This window comes from Amblyraja radiata, chromosome 39, assembly GCF_010909765.2.
Source record: "Amblyraja radiata isolate CabotCenter1 chromosome 39, sAmbRad1.1.pri, whole genome shotgun sequence".
NCBI classification, from domain to species: Eukaryota; Metazoa; Chordata; class Chondrichthyes; order Rajiformes; family Rajidae; genus Amblyraja; species Amblyraja radiata.
In genome coordinates, this window is record NC_045994.1 from 16,665,472 (window position 1) to 16,680,881 (window position 15,410).

General features: G+C 47.3%; 1 protein-coding gene across 1 annotated transcript in view; it reads right to left on the reverse strand.

Moving 5' to 3' along the window:
• Positions 1 to 11,936, reverse strand: part of bmp1 (bone morphogenetic protein 1) — a 107,288-nt gene extending 95,352 nt beyond the window's left edge. Inside the window, exon 1 of the mRNA XM_033013645.1 lies at positions 11,480 to 11,936. Within this exon, the coding sequence (XP_032869536.1) occupies positions 11,480 to 11,633 (154 nt within the window). The 5' untranslated portion in view covers positions 11,634 to 11,936. The remainder of the gene's footprint in view (positions 1 to 11,479) is intronic.
• Between the last annotated feature and the right edge of the window lie 3,474 nt (positions 11,937 to 15,410).

A 15,410-nucleotide genomic window follows, 5' to 3' on the forward strand; every position in this document is an offset into this window, starting at 1 on the left:
CCAACCACGCAACACCCATCCACACTAATCCTACGCTCTTCCTATTTTAATCTCCTCACATTTCCCACCAACTCCCCGCAGATTCCACCACTCGCCTCTATACAAGAGGTACAATTACAGTGTCCAATTAAACTGTCGACGATCCGGACTTTGGAAATGTGGTGCAGACCACAGCAACTTGGGAAAACCCTTAATGCAGTCACAAGTAGGGCGTGCAAACACCACACAGGCAACACCAGAGTTCAGACCGACAGAAGGCCACACAAAGCCGTGGAGGCCAAGTCAGTGATATATTTAAGGCAGAGACAGATAGATCCTTGATTAGTACGGGTGTCAGGGGTTACGGGGAGAAGGCATGAGAATGGGGTTAGGAGGGAGAGATAGATCAGCCACGATTGAATGGCAGAATAGACTTGATGGGTCGAATGGCCTAACTCTGCTCCTATCACTTATGACCTGAAGACCAGACCTGGTCGCTGGACAGCACGGACTCGGTGGGCCGAGCGGCCTCTTTCCATGCTGTATCTCCAAACTAAATTTTCTAAAAACAAGCATTTTCTTTTTTTGTTTACATTTTAATTTTTTTTTAATTTTTCCTTTCCTCTTGAAGGAACAGAAAAAATCACGTACAAGTCAAAGACCGCTCTAACAAGACCTCCCAATTCCCAATAAAAAAAAAATATTTTTTTATTACGCTGTCAAGAATTGCTGGATACACTCCCCGAATGTCTCATCCCTTGGCTTATGCACTTACACTGAGGAGTCAGGGAGAATAACGGAGTCTTGCATAACGGCTGGAAAGGTGCAGAAAAACCCCATCAATATGTCAAGACCAGCAGCATAATTCTGTTCAGAGACCAACTGCTCATTAATAGCGGGTATGTTAAAGAACGACACCCAACAGGACAGAAGACAATGAGATCCTTGGAGAGTGTGGGTTTAATGCCACCATTATATCTGCCTCCACCACCACCCCCTGGCTGGCACTGTGCTCCAGAACCCATCACACTACAAGTAAAAAAAAAAACCATGCCCTGCATATTTCCTTTAGATTCTGTCCCTCTCACTTCAAGCTTTGCCCTCTAGTCTATGACATTTCTACACAGGGAGAAAGATTTTGCTTACCATTTATTTGGATTACTAATCTTTCCACTGTCAGCTCCTCTCTTTACATTCTGCTAATAATCCCAGGGATGAGGCTGCCTCAATAAGAGTGACAGACGACATTGGTGCAAATCTCAAAACTATGTTTTGTGCTTGTTCAAACTTGAATTCATCAGTCCTTTTTTGTTTGTTTGGCTTAAAAGTAAAAATCTTTTCTTTCCCGGGCACGTCAGATGCTTCACCAGGGCAAGGCTCAGCCATTTGTCTGTCCCAGTGTGACAACACCTACTCCCAGACAAACAGCACCTCCACCACAACCTGCTAATTCAGCCAACAACATGCTGGCAATTAGGGTGGAAAGTGCACACATTAAACATATGTCATTCACAGTACAACACTAACACTGTGCTCAATTCAGTAAAGTTCCCTTCACTCGTCGCTCTGCTTTCAAGACTTGTCATGGGTAAAAAATACCACCCAATTATATCACATCTCAGGTTGTGCACAAATAAAGAAAGGCAAATAAAAGTGGTCTCTTCCATCCAACCCACTACACTGAGCCGAGACTGACACCACAATATTGCTACCCAACCTCCCGTTGGTCTACAGATTCCAGGGAGGTTTGCTCAGCTTTCCAAAAAAATACCTTGAAAATGTAAATGCAACACTGTAAGTCTCCAGCTTAAAAAAACCTCAGAACTTGTTTAATTATTGTGCAGAAAGGCCATGCAGATGCTGGTTTACACCGAAGAGAGACACAAAATGCTGGAGTAACTCAGAGGGACGGGCAGCATCTCTGGAGAGAAGGAATGGGTGACGTTTCGGGTTCGAGACCCTTCTTCCGACCGAGTTCCCATCTCAGCATCACTGAAACGTAACCTATTCCTTTACTCCAGAGAAGCTGCCAAATCCGCTGGGTTACTCCGGCTTTTTGTGTCCATCTTCTTGTTTAGTAATTGTAATCCAAGCTATTGTGCAACCAGGTGCAGCAGGCAGTGAAGAAAGCGAATGTTATGTTAACATTCATAGCAAAAGGATTTGAGTATAGGAGCAGGGAGGTTCTACTGCAGTTGTACAGGGTCTTGGTGAGACCACACCTGGAGTATTGCGTACAGTTTTGGTCTCCTAATCTGAGGAAAGACATTCTTGCCATAGAGGGAGTACAGAGAAGGTTCACCAGACTGATTCCTGGGATGTCAGGACTTTCATATGAAGAAAGACTGGATAGACTTGGTTTGTACTCGCTAGAATTTAGAAGATTGAGGGGGGATCTTATAGAAACGTACAAAATTCTTTAAGGGGTTGGACAGGCTAGATGCAGGAAGATTGTTCCCGATGTTGGGGAAGTCCAGAACAAGGGGTCACAGTTTAAGGATAAGGGGGAAGTCTTTTAGGAACAAGATGAGAAAAAAAAATTTCATACAGAGAGTGGTGAATCTGTGGAATTCTCTGCCACAGAAGGTAGTTGAGGCCACAGTTCATTGGCTATATTTAAGAGGGAGTTAGATGTGACCCTTGTGGCTAAAGGGATCAGGGGGTATGGAGAGAAGGCAGGTACAGGATACTGAGTTGGATGATCAGCCATGATCATATTGAATGGCGGTGCAGGCTCAAAGGGCCGAATGGCTACTCCTGCACCTATTTTCTATGTTTCTATGACCACTGGGATCCTAACTTAGTGGCCTTGAACTACGATGAGGTGGGTGGTGGTGCGAGCTTTGCCCCAGTGTGACAGCACGGAAGTCCCACCCAAAGGTCTCGCCTTGGTGCTGGCTCCAGGAGGCTGGTGTGAAGAAGCCACATATGACCAGGGCAGCCGAACTTAACCACCTTTTGCTATCTATTCAAGCTTGTAACAAAATAAATGAAGAGATTCCGAGTATCTTCAGGAAAAGCACAGAGCAAATTAAAAGACCATTTCCCTATAATTATCCAAACTAATTGGCCCAGATTTTCTACAAACCTGACAATTATTAACTGCCCCAGAAAGTTAAACGTTGATGACTGCACTCGCTGAGATCAAGAGCAGTCAATATTTACTAAACCTGTGTCGCAATTAGATTCCCCGCTGGTGAATTCAAATCCCCTCTTCAATGGGCAATCAATTACCTTCTTAACATGGTAACTGCAAATCAGGAAGTGTAAATAACATTCAAGCCTTAAGCTCCATCCATCAGCTTACCCAAAACATGGGACAATAGTCATTCTAATGGGTGTCAACAGAGGGAGTTGGGATAACCCAGCCAATATTGATATTGGTGACCAGTATTGTCACAGATGAAGGTTTAAAGGAATGGGAAATTCCTCTCATCCACAACGTCATAATTTGCTTGTTTTAACTTTCAAATATGTTGAAGGAGAGAATAAAGTTTGAACCTTCTGAGTTTTGTAGTCGGAAGGGCAGTACTCTGCATATCGCCAACTTGGACAATTTTACATTTACCAAGCCAATTAACCTACAAACCTGCACGTCTTTGGAGTGTGGGAGGAAACCGAAGACCTCGGAGAAAACCCATGCAGATCACGGGGAGAAGGTACAAACTCCGTACAGACAGCACCCATAGTCGGGATCGAACCCGGGTCTCTAGTGTTGCATTCTGCTGTAAGGCAGCAACTCTACCGCTGTGACACTATGATCGCGGTGAAATATGTTACAGAGCGCTGAGACTGGATAGACCGTTCTTCTTGGTAGACACAAGATGATTCTTATCTAAAACCTTAATTTAGATGCTAACTGGTGATCTAACTCAAGTCTCCATCATGCAAGCAAGGTCGGAAAATAACCCACTGGTGTAATGAAGGATTCCATCATCGGCTCTGACCTTCCTTCCATCGAGAGGATCTATTGCAGTCGCTGCCTCTAAAAGGCTGGCAGTATCATCAAAGACCCACACCATCCTGGCCACACACTCATCTCCCTGCTACCTTCAGGTAGAAGGTACAGAAGCCTGAAGACTGCAACAACCAGGTTCAGGAATAGCTACTTCCCCACAGCCATCAGGCTATTAAACCTGGCTCGGACAAAACTCTGATTATTAATAACCCATTATCTGTTATTTGCACTTTATCAGTTAATTTATTCATGTGTGTATAGATTTATATTATGGTATATGGACACACTGATCTGTTTTGTAGTCAATGCCTACTATTTTCTGTGTGCTGAAGCAAAGCAAGAATCTCATTGTCCTATACAGGGACACATGACAATAAACTCACTTGAACTTGAAGGAGTTTGTTATTTCAGAAAAAAGCAATTATAAAACAATGGAATAGTTCAAAGGAAAATAATAAAATGACCCACCTCATCCACAATGAGCGCAAAATACACCACAGATTATCTAATTTGGTTGTAATAGCATGGAGCAATGTGTAAGAAGGAACTGCAGCAGATGCTGGTTTAAAATCAAAGGTAGACACAAAATGCTGGAGTAACTCAGCGGGTGAGGCAGCATCTCTGGAGATCCCAAGGGTCTCGACCTGAAACGTCGCCCATTCCTTCTCTCCAGAGATGCTGCCCCACCCGCCTAGCATGGAGCAACGTTGGATATGAATATCAGGCTCTCAACCCTCCTAAACCCAAGATCCATAACAAAATGTAGGTGATTTTAAAAGAAGGATTCATTCTTTGAAATTAAATAAAGGCCGCACTGTTCTCGATACCTTTCTTTGCTCGTTTCCACACAGGCATCGATGACTCAAGCAGTCCCTCTCAGACACAAATGCATTTCACGATAATGCCTCCAGATTCAAGAAACAAGACAGAGCACGATTAGGCCAGATGTCTTGCACACAAAACGTCAATGCCTCCCCCGAGGAAAATCAGAAAATAACTTGACATTCTCCACTGCCAAAAGATCTTCATCAGGATTACACCTCATAAGGAGTGTAGGACCTTCACCAGTCTGAAGAAGGGTCTCGACCCGAAACGTCACCTATTCCTTCGCTCCATAGATGCTGCCTCACCCGCCGAGTTACTCCAGCATTTTTGTCAACCTCCGGTTTTCCAGCATCTGCACAGTTCCTTCTTAAACACAAACAAATCTGGAGAATTGCAGAGGCTGGTGGGGTGAAAGGAAAGGAAGGGCCCCCCGATGTGAAATGCCACCTGTCCCTTCCCTCCCCAAATGTTGCCGCACCCGCTGAGTTCCTCCAAATGACACAATCAGTACTCACTCACAGCCCGCACCTCCCTACAGCCTCCATTAGTTGCTTTGTTCATTATTATTGCACCAAAATGAAAGCTTACCCCCTTCACACCTATTGGCCAACCCCCTTCCTTTACAAGTAGGTGTGAACTCGCAAGTCTCCATTTGATTCTAAGCATCTTGACAATAACTAAAGTGGGAGCACAGACAACAAAAAGGCCCCTTTGTGATGCAGGGATCACTGAATTCCCTGTCATCACAACAAACCTACTGCTTCCATGAATGACGGCTCTAAACCATAGGCACCAGCTCCACCACACTGTTCACTTTGAAGGCCAGCAAAACAGCAAGGCAAATGGGCAAAACACTACTCCCTCTTGCTAGAGACTTCACAGTTTACAAACTGATACAATACCCAAATTAGTTATTTACGGCAGTGATTCCCAACCTGGGGCCATGGCAAATTTCAGGGGGGGCCACAGAACATTTTGGGGATTTAGGGGGCCACAGGTTCAATGAAGGGGGCCACAGAGCTACCTCCTAAATTTCAGTTCTAATAAATTTAAATCTATGTAGTTGAAATATTTGTGGAATAGAATAAAAGAGAATATATCTGCAATTAATAGACACTGATATTTTTATGGAAGGTATAATATTGAAGTACTTTCTTTCCGCTAATAATGTCAGGTGGGGGGGGGGCACAGAAAAATTAAAAGATCCCAAGCGGGCCATGAACTAAAACAGGTTGGGAACCACTGAGTTAGGGCATCGTGCCAGCTCTTTGAGTTGGACAACTATTTTCAAAGCTCTAAATGTTTCCTCTTTGAGTGATAGGGGTGTTCAAGAGGCTAGTGAGTAGGCAGATGGAAGCCACACAGATCATGTACAGGCTGATGGGATTGACATGGTGGTCATTGTGGGCCCAAGAGCTTACGAAGGAACTGCAGATGCAGGAAAAATCGAAGGTAGACAAAAATGCTGGAGAAACTCAGCAGGTGAGGCAAGGAAGGAATAGGTGACGTTTCGGGTCGAGACCCTTCTTCAGACCTGTGCTGAACTGCTTGACATTTCTATGTTCCAAGTACTGATCCAATTGCTCTTTGAAAGCTGCTTACTGTCTCAGCTTACTCTCTCACCATTCTGCAACGTTGTGCTTTTCAGACCATGGCATCTCTGCATCTAATTGTCCCTTGTGTAGGCAAGTGGCAGAATCCGGGGAAAGTGGATGGGAATGTGGGAAGATGGAAAATGGGTTGTGTTGCGAGTTAGCAAGTGTTTGCTGGTCGGCACAGACTCAGTGGATCAAAGGACCTGCTTCCACGCTGGATGCCTCTATGACTCACAAAGATATGTTTGCCCTCAGATAGCCTCCTTATATCAGACCATCTTCCAACATTTTGATTCAGGCCAATAAGGTCTGTATTTCAAATGACTAGAGTAGCAAGTTGAAACTCAACAGGATATTATTTCTTCCCCCACTTTCCCTCTTGTCCCCACATTTGAGCTTCTGATCCACCCTGGTCAGGACCCTTCTTCAGACTGCAGGGGACAGGAAGCTGGAAGAAAAGTAGTGAGGGTCGGGACATAGCCTGGCCAGTGATAGTAGGTGAAGGGTTCATTGGCAGATGGGTGGAGTACATAAATAAGGCAGTTACACCAGCAAGACAAAGACGAGGTCGCTTGCAATGAGCAGCTCACCTTCTGAAGCCCCAAGCCATCTAGAAGACGAGTTTAGTTAGTTGAGTATATTGTCACGTGTACCGAGGGACAGGGAAAAGCTTTTTTGTTGTATGCTAATCGGTCAGTGGAAAGACAATACATGATTACACCTGAACACAAGGGGGATCTTATAGAAACTTACAAAATTCTTAAGGGGCTGGACAGGCTAGATGCAGGAAGATTGTTCCCGATGTTGGGGAAGTCCAGAACAAGGGGTCACAGTTTAAGGATAAGGGGGAAATCTTTTAGGCCCGAGATGAGAAAAAACATTTTTCACACACAGAGAGTGGTGAATCTGTGGAATTCTCTGCCACAGAAGGTAGTTGAGGCCACAGTTCATTGGCTATATTTAAGAGGGAGTTAGATGTGGCCCTTGTGGCTAATGGGATCAGGGGGTATGGAGAGAAGGATACTGAGTTGAATGATCAGACATGATCATATTGAATGGCGGTGCAGGCTCGAAGGGCCGAATGGCCTCTACTCCTGCACCTATTGTCTATGATTCTATGATTACAATCGAGCATTCACAGTGTAGAAGATCATAGTTCAAGCAAGAAATGTTGGTGCAGGAGTAGACATTTAAGAGTGTGGAGGGATTGTAATATGTGAGTGTAGATCTGCTTCTGTGGCCCAGCACGCTCATTGTCACACCGGTTGGACACCATCTGGGTTGAGGTGGTTGAGGTTATGGTACGAGTGCAGGCAGGTGGGACTAAGGGAAAAAAATTGTTCGGCGCGGACTTGTAGGGCCGAGATGGCCTGTTTCCGTGCTGTAATTGTTATATGTTATATGTTATATAGGTACAAAGCAAAAATGTGATGGACCAGTTGAATTCTTTGGATCAAAACAGTAGGTTCCTGTAATAGTCAACGTGTGTACCAACATTCACGAAACAAGAGGCCTTCATGAGTGTTACTCTATACTCACTTCATCACCAACACTGCATAAACTGTGATTGCCAGTCATCCCCCCCCACAAAAATCGCACTACTGCTACTGTATGTACACATATATATTTTACTGTTCCATTATTCAGTGTTCGCACTTCTGGGTGAGATGCTAACTACATTTTGTTGCCTCTGTTCTTGTACACTGCACAATGCCAATAAAGTTTGAATCTGAATCTGAATCTGAAAGACGGCCCACAGAATACACCACAGTGAAGGGGCTGTCCCACTGTACGAGGTAATTCAAGAGTTCTCCCGAGTTTCCCCAGATTCGAACTGGGAGAATTACGGTAATAGCCGCTCGTCGGTACTCGGGGCTCTCGTGGACATTTTTCAACATGTTGAAAAAACTTCACCAGCTTACCGCGTTTCCCGAGTACCTGCCGCTAGCGTTACGAGCCGCTAAGAGACGTCCCCGAGCTCTACGTACTTACCACGAGTTTGATTTTTTTTAAACTCGGGAGAACTCTTGGGTAAACTCGTACAGTGGGACAGGCCCTTGACTCACCCCGGCTGCTCCAACAGCATCTACAAAACTAAGGAGTATAAGAACCATACGCCATTGGGAAAACAAGACTCTTAGTCTGAAGAAGGGTCTCAACCCGAAACGTCACCCATTCCTTCTCTCCAGAGATGCTGCCTGTCCCGCTGAGTTACTCCAGCATTTTGTGTCTATCTTCATACACCACTGACGTGGAGATCTACATGCAGTTCCTTCATCATCACTGGGTCTAATCCAGAGAGATGTCAGTGGTTCAGAGAAATATCACTCTGCCAACTTCTCAAGAGCAGTTAGAAATAGATCTTAAGCGCCTTTCTTAGAAGTGACACTCACATCCCACAAACTGACCGAGAAATAATTCTCATCTCCCCTTTGAAATCAGTTCTCACTCCTTCTACCTCTCCACCCATTCTTTTCTACATAGCCATCTCTCTTTTCCATTTCTCCCCTCATTCTCTTCGTCACATCTCACATCAGAGTATTTACATTCCCCGAGTTAAGAAACATAGAAAATAGGTGCAGGAGGAGGCCATTTGGCCCTTCGAGCCAGCACCGCCATTCATTCTGATCATGGCTGATCGTCCCCTATCAATAACCCGTGCCTGCCTTCTCCCCATGTCCGTGGACTCCACTAGCCCCTAGAGCTCTATCTAACTCTCTCTTAAATCCATCCAGTGACTTGGCCTCCACTGCCCTCTGTGGCAGGGAATTCCATACGCCATTGGGAACAGTGGCAGGGAATTCCATACACCATTAGTTTCATTCCCATCTCCTATCCCATTCTCTCTGCTTCCCAATCCCCCCTCGTGTCCTTTTCCTCTCTATCCCATCTTGCATCTTTCTTTCCCCCTAGAATGATCTGCATCGGATTATTACTCAACGTGCACTGAGACACAATGAAAAACTTAGTTACAAGTACTACCCAAGCACATTATACATTGCACAAGTATTCAGTTAGTGCAAAAGAGAAATCAGACATGATGCAGAATGTGATGTTACAGCTACAGAGAAAACTCAGATTACAAAAGTGCAAGGTTTGAAGTTGAGGAATTCATCGCAAGGTCTGTACAAGAGTCTGGTCACAGAGGGGGGTGAAGTGGTTTTTGAATCTGGGGGACGAAAAATGCTGGAGAAACTCAGCGGGTGAGGCAGCATCTATGGAGAAAATGAATAGGCGACGTTTCGGGTTCAGATGTTCTGACTGATGTTGGGTGGGGGGTGGGAGTGAAGAAGGGTCTCGACCCAAAACGTCGCCTACTCCTTTTCTTCACAGATGCTGCCTCACCCGCTGAGTTTCTCCAGCATTTTTGACTACTTTGAATCTGGCGGTATGTGTTTTGTAGATTCTGCCCGTTGGGAGAGGGGAGAAGAGGGAATGGATGGTGTGTGAGTGGTCCCTGGTTATATTGGCTGCTTCCCTGAGGCAGTGTGATGTGTAGATGGAGCCGATGGGTGCAAAGGTGATGGTTTAAATGATAGACTGGCCTGCGATCACATCTCTTTAAAATTGCACCAAGCCCCCGCTCGGTCTCCATCTCCGCTGTATTTCTCTCTCTCCTCTCACTGCTCATGTCCTCTCCATTCCCATCTTGTATTGCTCGCTCTCCCCCCCCCCCCCCCCCCTTGTATCCTTCTCTTTCAATTCCTCCCAGTGTCACCTCTCTTCCCTCACACCCCTCTCTAATCCCATTTCTCCCATTCCCACCAAGCGTTAAGTTCGTGTAGGAAGGAACTGCAGCTGCTGGTTAAAACTGAAGATACACACAAAATAACTCAGTGGGGCAGGCAGCATCTCTGGAGAGAAGGAACGGGTGGCTTTTCATGTCGACACTCTTCTTCAGACTGCCTGTCCCGCTGAGTTTCTTCAGCTTTTTGTGTTCAGTTTTCTTCCTCTTTCTCTCCACTACAAATATCCTGACGCTGTTTATTCTTATTATCATTGCTGCTCCCTCTCTATTCCCATCACTCGTGTACTCCAGCTGTGTCCAGCACTCTGGCCATCCTCTATTTCCATCACTCTTGTTGTTGTTTCTGTCTATTCCCCCCCCCCCTCTATCGCCCACTCTCTGATCCATTACCCCTTCATCTCTCAACCTCTCTATATTCTCACCCCCAACTCTCTCCCTGTTTCCATTTCTCCTCTCGCTCTCTCTATTCCCATCTCCCCTTTATTACCCTCTTTAATCACTCCCCCTCTCTTCTCTCACTTCCCCCTCTCTATTAGCCCTCCTCATCAGCTCCCATTTTATTCCCCCCCCTTCTCTATTTCCATCTCCCCTGTCATTCTGGCCCTTCCCCTGTTATTCTCTCTCAAGTCTTTATTTCATCCCCCCCCCCTCCCTACTCACCGGTCCTCGCCTCTTTCTCTCCCCCCCCCTCCCCCCCCCCCCCCTGTCCCCCACGGCTGAAGCTCCCCATCAGCTTCTTCCAGCCCACTCCCGGCGATGTGTAAAGTTGCTCTCCAGTTTGGGGAAAGTCATCCCCCCACCCACCCCCCCACCACTACAACCCGAGTTACCCCCCCCACCCACCCCCTCTACTGCCGCCGTCGCCTCACACACCCCCGGCGTTTAAAAACAAAACTTTCCTTAAGTTCTGAGCAAGTTTGTACTGGGCTGTGATTCCCCCCCTCTCCCTCTCCCTCTCCTCCCCTCTCTCCCTCCCCTCTCCCACTCCCCCCCTCTCCTCCTCCCCTCTCCCTCTCCTCCTCTCTCTCCCCCCCCTCTCCCTCTCCTCTCTCTCTCCCCCCTCTCCTCCTCTCTCTCCCCCTCTCCCTCCCCCTCCCCCTCTCCTCCCCTCTCTCCCTCCCCTCTCCCACTCCCCCCCCCCCTCTCCTCCCCCCTCCCCCCCTCTCCCTCTCCTCCCCTCTCCCCCCCTCTCCCTCTCCTCCCCTCTCTCCCTCTCCTCCTCTCTCCCCTCCCTCTCCCCCTCTCCTCTCCCTCTCCTCCTCTCTCTCCCCCCCTCTTTCCCTCTCTCTTCCCGACCCACAGGCAATCTCACCCCAGTCTCTCTGTCTGACCGGCTCTGCAAACCCACTCGCACCCCCTCCCTCCCTCACTCACCGGCTTTACAGGGGTCTTTGTAGTCCACGTCTGCCGGGTCATCTTGGTCTGGAAAATACTCGTAGAGGTTCGCTTCGTAGTCGAAGCCCAGTGCGGGGCGATGCAGAGCCAGCAGCAGCAGCAGCAGCGAGAGGGAGAAGTGGGCTGGAGCCATCGGCGCCGTGGCAAGGAGTGAGTGAGGGAGAGACAGAGAGAGTGGGGTGAATCACACCCGGGAATAGCGGGACAAGGGAGGGGAGTGGAGAAGTAGTAGCCCCCTAAGATTGAGGGAGAGGGGGGAGGAGGAGGAGGAGGGGGAGGGTCAAGTCCATGGGGGAGGGTCAGTACAAGCTCAGCCTCCTTTGGCGAGGCTGTGGATCCAGTCTGCCATCAATCAGCTGTTGGAGCTGCCGGCCAATTCCCAGCCAAAAGTCAAACTCGACAAGCGGCCAACGTGTCTCCTCTCCTCTCCCTCTCCCTCTCCCTCTCCCTCTCCCTCTCCTCTCCTCTCCTCTCCTCTCCTCTCCTCTCCTCTCCTCTCCTCTCCCCTCCCCTCCTCTCCCCTCCCCTCCTCTCTCCCCTCCTCTCTCCCCTCCTCTCCTCTCCCCTCCTCTCCTCTCCTCTCCCCTCCTCTCCTCTCCCCTCCCCTCCTCTCCTCTCCTCTCCCAAGTGGGACAGGCTGGAAACTGCAGCCCGCGTCCACTGCAACACTGAGCTCAGAGTCCCTCTGTGCACTTCTCATTAAACCCTTTCCCAATCACCACAAGCAGAATATATTTGCAGATGGCATCATTTCCTTCTCTGCGTACAGGGTTTTCATTTATTTCTGGCAGGCTCGCCTCCTGGGCTTCGTGTCGTTCAAACATTCCTTAGAGAGAGAGGGGGGGGGCGGATGAAATGTTATTTATTTGGCAAATAAATAAGATGGCGCGACTCAACACTGTTTAGATGCAGAACCCGAGGTCAGTCTCGAACCCGCATCTCCAGGTTTAGCTGCTTCCCCCCAACCGGGCTGGGGAATGGGGGAGTTGAGAACAATTTCACGAGTAGAATTAGGCCATTCGGCCCATCGAGTCTACTCCTATCATGGCTCATCTCTGCCTCCTAATCCCATGTTCCTGCACAGAGTAGACAAAGTGTTTTAAGAAGGAACTGCAGATGCTGGAAAATCGAAGGTGGACAAAAGTGCTGGAGGAACTCAGCGGGTGCAGCAGCATCTATGGAGCGAAGGAAATAGGCAACGTTTCGGGCCGAAACCCTTCTTCAGACTGAAGGAAATAGGCAACGTTTCGGGCCGAAACCCGGAAGGGTTTCGTCCCGAAACGTTGCCTATTTCCTTCGCTCCATAGAAGCTGCTGCACTCGCTGAGTTGCCTATTTCCTTCAGTCTGAAGAAGGGTTTCGGCCCGAAACGTTGCCTATTTTGCACTAACTTACAAAATTCTTAAGGGGTTGGACAAGCTAGATGCAGGAAGATTGTTCCCAATGTTGGGGAAGTCCAGAACAAGGGGTCACAGTTTAAGGATAAGGGGGAAATCTTTTAGGACCGAGATGAGGAAAACATTTTTCACACAGAGAGTGGTGAATCTGTGGAACTCTCTGCCACAGAAGGTAGTTGAGGCCACACAGTTCATTGGCTATATTTAAGAGGGAGTTAGATGTGGCCCTTGTGGCTAAAGGGATCAGAGGGTATGGAGAGAAGGCAGGTACAGGATACTGAGTTGGATGATCAGCCATGATCATATTGAATGACGGTGCAGGCTCGAAGGGCTGAATGGCCTCTACTCCTGCACCTATTTTCTATGTTTCTATTTCCTTCGCTCCATAGATGCTGCTGCATCCGCTGAGTTTCTCCAGCACTTTTGTCCACCTCCCATTTTCCTGCCTTCTCCCCATAACCCTTGACACCCATTCTAATCAAGAATTTGTCTATCTCTGCCATTAAAATATCCACTGACTTATTGCCACAGAAGCCTCTGACTAAAGATGTACCTACTTTTTAAAAGTGTTAATTCCGTTAATTCTGAGACTATGACCTCTGGTTCAGTGGGAACATCCTAGGTGTATCGAGGACCAGAGGACATAGGTTTAAGGTGAAGGGGAAAAGATTTAATAGGAATTTGAGGGGTAGCTTTTTCACACAGAGGGTGGTGGGTGTATGGAACGAGCTGCCGGAGGAGGTAGTTGAGGCTGGGACTATCCCGATGTTTACGAAACATTTAGACAGGTACATGGATAGGACAGGTTTGGAGGGATATGGACCAAAAGCAGGTAGGTGGGACTAGTGTAGCTGGGACGTGTTAGCCGGTGTGGGCTAGTTGGGCCAAAGGGCCTGTTTCCACACTGTGTCACTCTATGCCTATGGGTGAGATGGTGGTGAGAATAATCCCACTGATCTCTATGCAATAAAAAGGATTTCACTGTACCTTGGCATATTTACATTGTATGGGGCCAGAGAAAATGGCAGGTGGCTGAGAGGTAAGATTCACGAGGGAAGAGCAATGGCGATGGCAATGGACACAGGGAAAGTGATCTATCACAGCAAGGAATTGCAGAGTTGTGGATGTAGCCCAGTCCATCACACAGACCAGCCATCCCATCGTCAATTCCATCCACACTTCATACTGCCTCGGGCAAACAGCCAGTATAATCAGGGACTTTTCTCACTCCTGTGTCTTCGCTCCTCTAATAATAATAATAATGGATGGGATTTATATAGCGCCTTTCTAATACTCAAGGCGCTTTACATCGCATTATTCATTCACTCCTCAGTCACACTCGGTGGTGGTAAGCTACTTCTGTAGCCACAGCTGCCCTGGGGCAGACTGACGGAAGCGTGGCTGCCAATCTGCGCCTACGGCCCCTCCGACCACCACCAATCACTCACACACATTCACACACAGGCAAAGGTGGGTGAAGTGTCTTGCCCAAGGACACAACGACAGTATGCACTCCAAGCGGGATTAGAACCGGCTACCTTCCGGTTGCCAGCTGAACACTTAGCCCATTGTGCCATCTGTCATCCCAATCAGGCAGAAGATTTAAAAAAAACTTGACCACCAAACTTCCTCCACTCTGTCATCAGACGTCTGAACGGTCCTTCTATAAAGTTACGATGTAAGCCCGATCTTCCAACCTACTTCATTGTGGACATCGCACTTTTTCTCTGGAACTGTTATGCTACAATGCTGAAAAACTATATTCCACACTCTGGGTTTTTTTTGTCGTTGCTCTACCTGTTGTACTTGATTGTAATTGTGTATGTTGTTAAATCAATCAATCAATCAATCAATCAATCAATCAATCAATCAATCAATCAATCAATCAATCAATCAATCAATCAATCAATCAACCTTTATTGTCATCTTGCAAAGCAACAGTTGTACAGTGCAAAATGAGAAGATGTTTCCCAGGGAATACCGGAGCATCGCACATGAAACTTAAAACATTTCACACATAATAACAGTCCCTGATGAAACAGTATAAATATTTATCTGATTTAATTGGACATCGTGCCCACAATAGTTTTTCACCGCATCTCAGAGCACATGACAATATTAAGCCAATATCTGCAGAAGAGACTCGTTCAAGTCATGGCCATAGATGACAAATTCTCATGAACTGCTCCAACCAGAGGCCACTTCTAAAGGCACTTGGGGCCTCTCCAGGTCCCTTCACCACAGAGCAGTTCAGCTCAAAATAGCCCCACCCGCATGGTCCAAATGTAGGAATGTTGAGCGTACAACTAGGCAACTGGTCGCAAATTCAAGGAGATAAGGCAAGAAAATGTCAGCCAGGGGTGATGGCATAAAAGATACAGCATGGGAACAGGCCCTTCGGCCCACTGAGTCCATGCCGACCCATTCACACTTTCACATCCCTACACACTGGCGGCAATCTATGGAGGCCGAATAAACAGGAGCTCCCATAGCAAGTCTACGGGGTCTCAGGGA